The following is a 10095-nucleotide window of genomic DNA, read 5'->3' as shown; positions in this document are numbered from 1 at the left end:
GAAATAAAGTTTATTTCAAGAATATGACTAAACTCCAGAACTAACTAAATAAGTCACTACAATAATGACTATATACAGTCTGACTATGTTACAAATAATTTGAAATGTTAAAAAAGTAAATTAAAAACATAAAAAAGCAAAATGTTTACTATGAGACAAGAAGAGAAAAAAATCAGTCAGTCAGCTGACGATGAAGCTAACCAACCAGGCTCTCACCAGCACTGATTCAAAACAACATAATAAAATGAATTAGGAATCAGTCAAAAGATCTATATTTAGAACAAGTAAACTAAATTGTTATTTGACTCTAAACAGAAGATAAATGAGCCGAGTATCTATAACAGAGACTGATCCTGACGTGGTCCAGGCTCAGAGACCACCAACAGGCTGATACAGACAGACATGGCTGCCCACAGAGGAGCGTGTATGTGTTCACTGCTCGACTGGAGAGAGGAGCTATGCTGCAGAAGCTCTGTGCTATTCACACACCTCCAGTTAATCCGCCTTATTTTGAAGAAGACATTTTTGAAACTCTCCACTCAGAAATCGCCTCTTTCCAGGGAGGGAAATGTACGTCTAACTGGAGTCCTAAATGGACGAACAGGAACTGGACCTGATGTCATAGACCAACAGGACAACAACCATGTGTTTGGTCAGTGACCCTGTTTACCGCAGCAACCATCACACATCAGGACAACCGAGACTCTGAAATAGAGTGGCAGGGAGGTTGAGCCTTAGACCTGCATGTAGTTAAGGTTCAGAAGGGACTCGAGGGAGATTCACATCCTCCTCAGCTCTGGGTCAAGTGTATGCAGCCACTGATTATAAATAAAATCAAAGTATTCTTTAAACTCTTAGGTCAAATGAGTGACTCCAAAGGGAACCTAGTAAGCTGTATAAATTAAATCCTACTTACAGATGGGCTCCAGGGACAAATTCATTATGGTCTTGAACTCACCTGATTTGATGACTGAAGATCAATATGTGGCCAAAATCAATATGTCCCTACCGGAGATGGTGTGAATAAGGCCACTGATGATATCAATATTAAGGCAGCTTTCAAAGCTGACCTTAAAAAACAGGCAAGACGATGAGAAAAATAACGAATGAAAAACAGCCAATCACACAGCTCAGCCTCACACATCAGGTACAACGACATTTTAAACAAATTGATATCCACAAACTGATATCCACATTCACATTCAACGCTGATATTTCAGATTCAAAGAGTTTAATGAGCTCTTAATTAAAATACTCACACATACACATTTACATTCATTTAAAAATAAATTGTTTCAGTGTTTATATAGTGCTAACGTTTCTCTCACTCTTTTAAGTTTTTGTAAATATATAAATATTTCTAACAGCAAAATCACAATTCTTCTGTTTATGTAAGTTTTTATTTCACAATGTAAACGTCTGTTTCATGATAAAGTCCCTTTGAATTGAACTGAGAGAGAGAGAGATGAAGTGACATACAGAAACAACTGGGGTGGTGGTGTCAGGTGTTACTGAGAGAGGTGGAGCTCCATAGAGAATGAACAGGGATAGAGAGAGAGGGAGTGTCGGCCGGTAGGACAGGTTTGGGCGAGGCGGTTGAGTGAGCTTCACACACACAGTGAAAAGGAGAGAGAGAAGCACAGAAACAGATTTTTATTGTTTCCTTCAGTTTGTGACTTTATTTAAACTCAAGAGTTTCCACCAACAAAGAAGAAGAAGAAATAGGATAAAACAGCAGAAGAAGTCTGCAGTTTTCTTCAGGAAGAAGAAGAACCTCTGGAGCTCTGAACAGGTGAGTCAGGTGAAACAATGTTCTGTGTTTTACACTTAAAAGTTACCTGATAATTGAAAAGCCTCATTCAGTCAGGATGAACATGACAGGTGCAGGTGGGATGAAATCTTCACTGAGCTCGTCTGTAATTTAACTCATTTTAACCCTGGTGGAGCTACAGGATCTGGGTTCTCATTTATGTATGTGTATCCACAAAACAGGGCCTGAAAGAGGCGTATGCCCTACTTCCCACGCAAAAGTTGTGATCTATAAAAACAAACTTGACGGGAGAATGTGTAGACCCTTAAGTAAACTCTGAGCTATGCCTACGAACATTTTGGAGACAGGAAATTGGCGTCGCAAATTATAGACCCACGTTACCATAAACATTAAAACCAGTAGTGTTATTTCTACTTCCGCTTGTAGTGAGCCATAACTATCCCATAAACACCTTTCACTGCTTATGACTCAAATTTTAACTAAGTCATCTACATCAGGTGTAGAAATAAAAGATGACATCAAATAGCATTACAGAAGTAATATCTAATAATACTGTGTGAATATCATCGATAATATAATTACATAATGTATATAATTATGTAATTTCATAATTATATCAATAAATCAAGAAAGATCAATAAAGTATTTCTGATTCTAATTCTGAAGTACGATTTGAGTTGTTATGTAGCTTTTGTGTGTAGAATCACTGCAGTGAACAGCTCCACCACCTGCACATGGACTGCCAGGATTTACTGTGACGCAGGGCTGGACTGGGACTGAACATCAGCCCTGGCATTGGACAGGTGCACCAGTGCAAGTGGACCAGCGTGCTCACTCACTGACTCCCTGGTGACCAGAGGTGGCTGTGGAGTACACATTATCTATACTCGAGTAAACAATCTGAAATACACAATGTTTTTCTATTAAAATGCAAAAAGTAAAAGTTGCATGGATTGTATATTCACCAAGCCAACGCTAATGTTAGCTAGTTAATGTTAGAATAGTCAGCTGAAGTTGACAGCTTCAGGGAACAATGCTCGTCATCATTCATCATCGTCATCATCATCATCATTCATCATCGTCATCATCGTCATCATTCATCATCATCACACACACACTACCTCCCTGTATCACTGCATACTACTGTCTGCTTACTGCCTCAACTACACTCTCCTTCTGCTGCTCCTCCTGCTCCTCTCCCTGCTCCTCTGCCTGCTCCTCCTCCTGCTCCTCTGCCTGCTCCTCTCTCTGTCGCTGTAGATTTTGAAGCTACTGTTGCAGCCCCTGCAGCAAACATCTGTGATTTTTGCACATTTGGCGGCATCTGCATGTAGATTTTTCATTTTATTCGCCCACAATTTCTCCGCGCCTCCTTTACGTTGTGATTATTATCTGTCTTTTTTGTGCAGACTTATTGAGTCATTCAGTGTGACGCCCAGAATAAACCTCCAGAAATCCACTCAGACATCAAAAGAGGAAAGACGCTGCAGAACCTTCCTGAGAATCCTCCTGTTTTTAAGTTTCCTTCAGTGTCTCAGTGATCAGTGATGTTGTCTGTCCATCCATGAGGACACTGCAGACAGGAGCTGCTAACAGCTGATTCAGCTGCTGAAATGGAGACAATGAGACTAAATGTGAACAAATACAGACTAAAAAACGTGTCTGTAAAGTGAGCAGCAGCACTGACCTGCAGCTGACATTACAACAGACCATCAGAGGAGCTTTTACAAGGTCTTGCTCTCCAGATGGCTTTCATTGTTTCTGTTGTCTTATTGGTTCCCAAACAGGCCGATATGTTGCTGTTAGCATGTTAGCATCCATCAGATTAGCAACAACATTTTTGACTTCCTCTAATTTCACACTGAGTTTAAGTATATGGACAGCCCTGTCAACATAAAACGGGTTGCTGTTTTTAATCTGATCCGTCTTCTTTCCTTTCCTACGTCCTTCCTTTTCTCTACCCCTTTCTTTCCTTCTCTACCTCCTTCTTTCCTTTCCTACCTCTATCTTTCCTTATCTACTTCCTTCTTTCCTTCTCTACCTCCTTCTCTCCTTTCCTACCACTTTCTTTCCTTCTCTACCTCTATCTTTCCTAATCTATCTCCTTCTTTCCACTTTCTTTCCTTCTCTACCTCCTTCTTTCCTTTCCTACTTCCTATCACAGTTAATCATTCTCTCTCATTTCTCATATCTCCACAGAGCTCTCTTGCTCTGACTTCTGATTGGACGGCTGCCTGATTGATTGATTGGTTGATCAGCTTAAGCCCCGCCCTCCTGTGACGTGCCGCCATGTCATCAAACATCAAGGTCTCCCTGGACAACCCTTATGGTGAGGTGAACATCCCGCGGGCCAAGCTCCGCCCCTCAGATGACGTCACCACGGTGATAGCCAATCCGGTGGCTCTGAGCAGTAATGATGGGAACCCATATGGCGTGTCGACCTCCGCCCCCCCGCCACCATATATGGTGAAGGAGGCCGGAGGGGGGGAGGAGGAGGAGGGGAGGTGCCGGGTCTGCTGCTATCGCTGCAGGAGAAGGAAGTGATATGAAGGATTGTAATTGGTTCGGATTTATTTATTTCCTGTCTATTTTAAGTTGATGTTTCCGTCCTTCCTTTCACTGAGGAAACAACAAAGGAAACAAGGAAGCAACTGCGGAAGTAAAGAAGAAGAAGAAAGAAGAGAGAAATAAATGAATGAAGACATGAAGAGAAAGAAAAGTAAAATGTGAAACTACAGAAAGAAGAAAGGAGAAAATGAAAGGGAAGGAGGGAAGGAAAAATCATGAACTTGAGGAAGTTTCCTCAGTGGCGGCCATTTTGTGTGTCTAAGCAGCTCAAAATGAAAAAAACTACAAAATCTGTAAACTTCCTGTTTGAGTTTAAAAAAAAAGAGAGAAAATGGATTCAAATTAAAGTTTTCTTTTCTTTCAATTCCAACATAAAATAATGAAAATTAGCTCTTCATCTTTGTTTTTCACATTTTTTTTAGAAGGAATTAGAGTGAATCCCTTTAAAGAGAATGAATCCCAGTCTCTGGAGTTAACAGCAGATTATAAATATATAATATATATTAAGTATAGTAAAGACGGCATCAGGAAACTTTTTGGATTTTTTAAAATGTTTTTGTTTCTTAAGGAAAAGATCAGAAATGGACATCAAATATATATAAAATGAAATGTTTCTACAAACTGTATAAAGTTTATAAATTGATGAAATTCATTTTAATACCTTGATTTGAACTTTTTGATATTTCTAGAGGATGTTCTTGTTTTTTGAATAATATGAAGTGATATTATTATGAACACATTCTGCTAATGAACAACTGTTTTTGTATTTTATATATATTTTATATTTTATCCACATTTTCCTTCTTCAGAGGAAATTCTTATGATTTCATTTGGTTTTTCAGGAAGTGTTTCCATAATTCCATATTTATATATTTTTATTTTAACAATGGCTTTGAACTTTTTAGTAAGAGGGAGTTTTTAAAGTATAAATGCAAGAAAATAAAAATATCTTGATAAAATGACACAGAATAATCTGTGGAATCAAATCAGAAAACATAATATGAAACTGTTAATTTACTGTAAAACACATGGAGAGTTTGGTGGATGAATCAATTTAGAGTTTCTGATGAAATAAAGTCAATGAATGTTTATAATGTGACTCATTCAACATAAAGTGATTTAAAGACTTTACAAGTTTCATATCATATAAATGAGTTTGAAAACTTCTAAAACTTCTTTAAGCAGCCTAGTTGGGATGGGGTCTAGGAGACAAGTTGATGGCTTAGATGAAGAAATCATTTTAGTTATTTGGTGGTCACTGAGATGGCCTTTGTTGCAAAAACATGGAGGAGGTTGAAGATATAGTCCCACAGCTGTGAGAAGAGCAACATCAATGACCTCTCACTGTACGAGCTACAGGCTAACACCATTAGTGCCCTCATAATCAAAATAAATCAAAGAGCAGACAAGCTTGAAAACATAATAAACACCATCAAGGAAGTTAAAAGTCACTGGAGTTTATACATGGGGAAATTGGTGAAAAAGCTAGCAAAGAAGGTCAGAGGGCTTCACTGGACCAAAGACATTCACCCTTCATATTTTTCTCCCCTTTGAAACTGTGATAGACTATGTTGAAGGAGGATACAGAAGTATACAACAACAATTAAAGGTCCTGCGCCATTTATACAGCTTCATAGACTTCACGTAGGAGTTGTTCATTATGCGGATGACGTTCGCCGCAGTGTTTGAGTATTTTAATGGTGTTAATGTTACTGTCTGTTAACATGATTTGGTAAAGAGGAAAACTTACATTTGTTTTGCAAAGAGGTGAAAGCAGATCCGAACGAATAGATAATTAAAGATATCTCTGCGCTAACTTCGGAAGGCATGTTGTCACATCAAAAATTACGGCAAGAACTTAATGAAATCTATGTAGGGAAGGCAAGAGGGGCCTTAACAGGGGCCTTAACAGGGGCCTTCAACAGTGGCCTTAACAGGGGCCTTCAACAGTGGCCTTAACAGGGGCCTTAACAGGGGCCTTCAACAGCTAACGGCAGTTAACAGTGGTTACTTGAAAGCTATCTTTTTGTGTTTCTGTACAGTCATCAGTGAGGCCCAGCCCCCAGAAACACTCGGCTCCAGCAGCATCTATTGTTTTCCAACCTACTTCTTGTCTCATTTGTGGTCTGATAAACAGGAAGTTCATCAGTGCCCCATATCTTTATTTTCCAAGCTAAGTTACTGCAGCTGTCATAAGCCGTTGGACACAGCGGCAGGAGGAGGAGGCGGGGCGGGCTGTGCTCAGGGCTCAGAGTCGGCTAATCAGAAGAAAGTGGGCTTTAAGGAGGGGTTGCCTTCAAGAGACAGGAGCTCAGACAGTTTATTTCAGACAGAGGGTGAACTGAGGGCTGCATGAAGGGCCAGTATAAGATGAATAAGGACTGAGTCATGCAAAGCTACTCTAGTGGAGTCCCAGAATAAAGATATAGAGCTGAACTGAGTATAATATGAGCCCTTTAACAACATGTGTCTTCCGTTTAAACTCCAGCTGTTATATGAAGTGTGTGAAATAACAGATGTGTTTTTATTACTTTCTGTCTTTCTTTGTTAAAACGATAAACTCCTGTATGAATATAAATGTGATTCTCCCTCTGTGTCTCTGTTACTAAGCAACCTCAGTCAGTCCACACTGAGCTGTAACCTGTAACTGGTGTCAACCTATCAGGTTACAGCTCAGATTATTGATCATTAAATCTGTAGTATTTTATTATTTAACTTTAAATCATATTTTAATGTAATTTTATTATGTGTTATACTTGTATTAAATGTATCTATTAATATGTTATCTATTTATGTTCTGTCACTTTGTTAACTTGTTTTTTTACACATATGTTAATGTTTATAATTTGGTGTTTTAACACATTTTTGTTTTATTTGTTGTTTTGTTTCATTTATAATTTGCGTCTGACTGGATTCATTTGAAAATATTTTGTATTTTAAAGTTTAGAATGACACATGATAAATATGATGAGTAAAATTGATTCATGTTGGTTTATGTAATAACAACATGTTTATGTAGAACATAAATAATAACATGAATGATAAAGTGACATTCAGTCTCTGTCGGCTGTTGGCCGAGCGAGGCTGAATTATTGATGAAGGTGACTCTCTCTCTCTCTCTCTCTCTCTCTGAAGCAGAAAGAAGAACGACGAGAAAGAACAAACAGAGAAGAAGAAAAGAGGGAATAAAGAGGAGCGAGAGAACGACAAGATAGAAAAGAAGAAAAGAGAAGAAGAGATAAAAACAAAGAAGAAAAAAGAGATGAAAAAAAGGAGAGAAAAGAAGGAGAAATTAAGAGGTGAGGAAAAACAAGAAGAAGAAAACAACAAAACTCAACTTGAATAAAAGACAAGAAAAACAGGAAGAAATTAAAGAGGGAAAGACGGAAAGAGAGGGAGTAAAAGGAGGGCGGAGAGAAAGAGAGATAAAAAATAGGGGAAGAAGAAAGGAAGAGAATAGGGAAGACAAAGAAGAAAAAAGAAACAAAGAATAAATAACAAAAGAAAAGGGGATGAAAGGGGAGAGAAAATTGGAATAAAAGACAGAGAGGAAGAAAAACAGGAGAACGATAAAAAGAAGAAGAGAGGAGGAAATGAAAGACAATAACAGACGACAGGACAGAAAAAGAGAAGTATAAACAACAATAAACAAGAAGAGGAAGAAGAAGAAGAAGAAGAAGAAGAAGAAGCAATAAAAAAGGAAGAAGAGAAGATATGACGTGAAGAAACAGGAAGAAGAATATTCAGGTAAGTTCAGAATCAGAAATACTTAATTGATCCCCGGGGGGAAATTGTACAGTACCGGTGCTCCCATTCAAGAGTAGAAAGTAGCATAAATTTAGAGCTAAAAGTATGTACAAAATATAAAAATAAGAAATAAAAAATATACACATTTGCAGTATTTAAGTGAAAAATAAAATAAAAATATATATATACAATAACAATGTATATGTATGTGTGTGTGTGTATATATATATATATATATATATATGTATTGCACTGTTGTGTATGACTATATATGTATTGCACTGAAAAGTTCCTGTTTCCTTTAAAAATCTGTCCAATCAGAGCGCAGCAGGTAGAAATATGTTTTCTATGATTGAAGAGGTGTGGCCACCTGCTGTCTGACAGGAACTGTGTCTGATCAGCTCATTGGACGATTTCTATCAAGGAAGTAGTGACCTGTTCGAGGGAGTCGAGTTAATGAAGACTGAAAACTGTAATAAATGACTCCTTATTCATGAAAAGTAATCGCATTACTTCACTGATTACATCAGTTACAACTTCACTGATTACATCATCAACAACACAAACACGTTGCATCTTTGGTATTTAAAAAGTTTTTGAGATTTAAACGAGACTCTGGAGGTTATGAAGCAGGAAGTTTAGTTTGGAGGGATTTAATGACAATCAACAGTTAGCTTAGCATTAGCTTCGGTGACTGCACACAGCTCTCCAGCTGTTCAAACCTTACCCAACTCCGAACTAACCAGGTGATTCCTGAATGTAGCGTACCTGTGGATAATGTTAGCAAGCTAACAACACACAACTTTCGACTCAGCGGGAGTCACATTTCTCCTCTTATGGTGGAAAACTTCTTCTCTCATCTATCAGAACAAAATGTTGGATGTCAGGAAAAAAGAAGCGGAAGAGGACGTGACCTGTCAGCCCCTCCCCCCTCCCCCCTCCTCTGTTGCTGTGGAAACCATGATGTCACTGAGGAGGCAGGACCTGGTCTGTATCGTGTGCTTCGGCAGCTACGACCTGGCATCGCGTTTGCCACGGCGACTGCACTGTGGCCACGCCTTCTGCCAGGCATGTCTGAAGAGACTGGACACGGTCATCAACGAACAGGTGACTGATGACATCATCAGCAACACTCACCTGAGATCAGCTGTTTTACTCATCCAGACTAACATGTTATTCACATTAAATAATAGAAAAACTGAAGAAAATGTCAGAGAAAGTGTAAGTTCTGAAAACAGTTGAAATTTAATTAAATTAAAGTTTAAGTTAATGAGTCAGCTCATTTGAAGGTCAAAATAAAAAAAAAACAGTTTGTCTCGTCCTCTCTCCACCCCCCAGGTGTGGATCCCTTGTCCTCAGTGTCGACAGAACACCCCTCGGCCCAGAGGAGGAGCAGCAGGTCTGGACCTGGACTTGGCCTCCTTCCTCGGAGTGAAGGCCCAGCAGACCTGCACCTCCTCCTGCTCCCTGTCCATCTCTGGCCGCAGGGAGGGGGCTCTGGCTGGAGGTGCGGCCCAGGACGGGAAGCTGTGGCTGGGGAAGGAGGTAACAGATGACGGCTGGTCACACGGAGGTCTGGCTGAACCACGCTTCCATCGCTACGGCAACTGTTGCCCACCGCCGTCCTATTGGTTGTGCTGCTGGTTCTGCTGCCAGGGGCGGGGCTAGGACCGACCAATGAGTGTGCTGACTTGTGTTCTCACTTCCTGTTAGTAAAATGATTCTACTGACCGATGATGTACAAACTTTATGATATACAAATATAATAAACATGTAACGTGTTACTGAAGTCCTGAGTTTCATAATTTAATGAAATTTAGAAAAAAGTACGTAAATAAAATGCATGCTTTAAAAATCAAATCAAATTGGACACAAAGAAACTAAAATTATAAAAAATGTCAACATTGTTTAATATTGTATTAATTGTAATATTATGATGTGTTATATATTATTATGGATATCAGTGGTGGAAGAAGGACTCTGATCATTGAGTATCAATACCACACTGT

The 10095-nt window shown here is 39.0% G+C and overlaps 1 protein-coding gene across 1 annotated transcript; it reads left to right on the top strand.

Moving 5' to 3' along the window:
• The first annotated feature begins 7621 nt into the window (after nt 1-7621).
• On the top strand, nt 7622-9838 carry rnf224 (ring finger protein 224). The gene is made up of 3 exons (XM_070925042.1): nt 7622-8086; nt 8954-9193; nt 9425-9838. Exons 2-3 carry the CDS (start codon nt 8960-8962, stop codon nt 9752-9754), a joined length of 564 nt encoding a protein of 187 aa, XP_070781143.1. The 5' UTR covers nt 7622-8086; nt 8954-8959; the 3' UTR covers nt 9755-9838.
• The last annotated feature ends 257 nt before the right edge of the window (nt 9839-10095 follow it).

Source organism: Enoplosus armatus, chromosome 18 (genome assembly GCF_043641665.1).
Source record: "Enoplosus armatus isolate fEnoArm2 chromosome 18, fEnoArm2.hap1, whole genome shotgun sequence".
NCBI classification, from domain to species: Eukaryota; Metazoa; Chordata; class Actinopteri; order Centrarchiformes; family Enoplosidae; genus Enoplosus; species Enoplosus armatus.
This window is presented reverse-complemented; position numbering and strand designations above follow the sequence as displayed.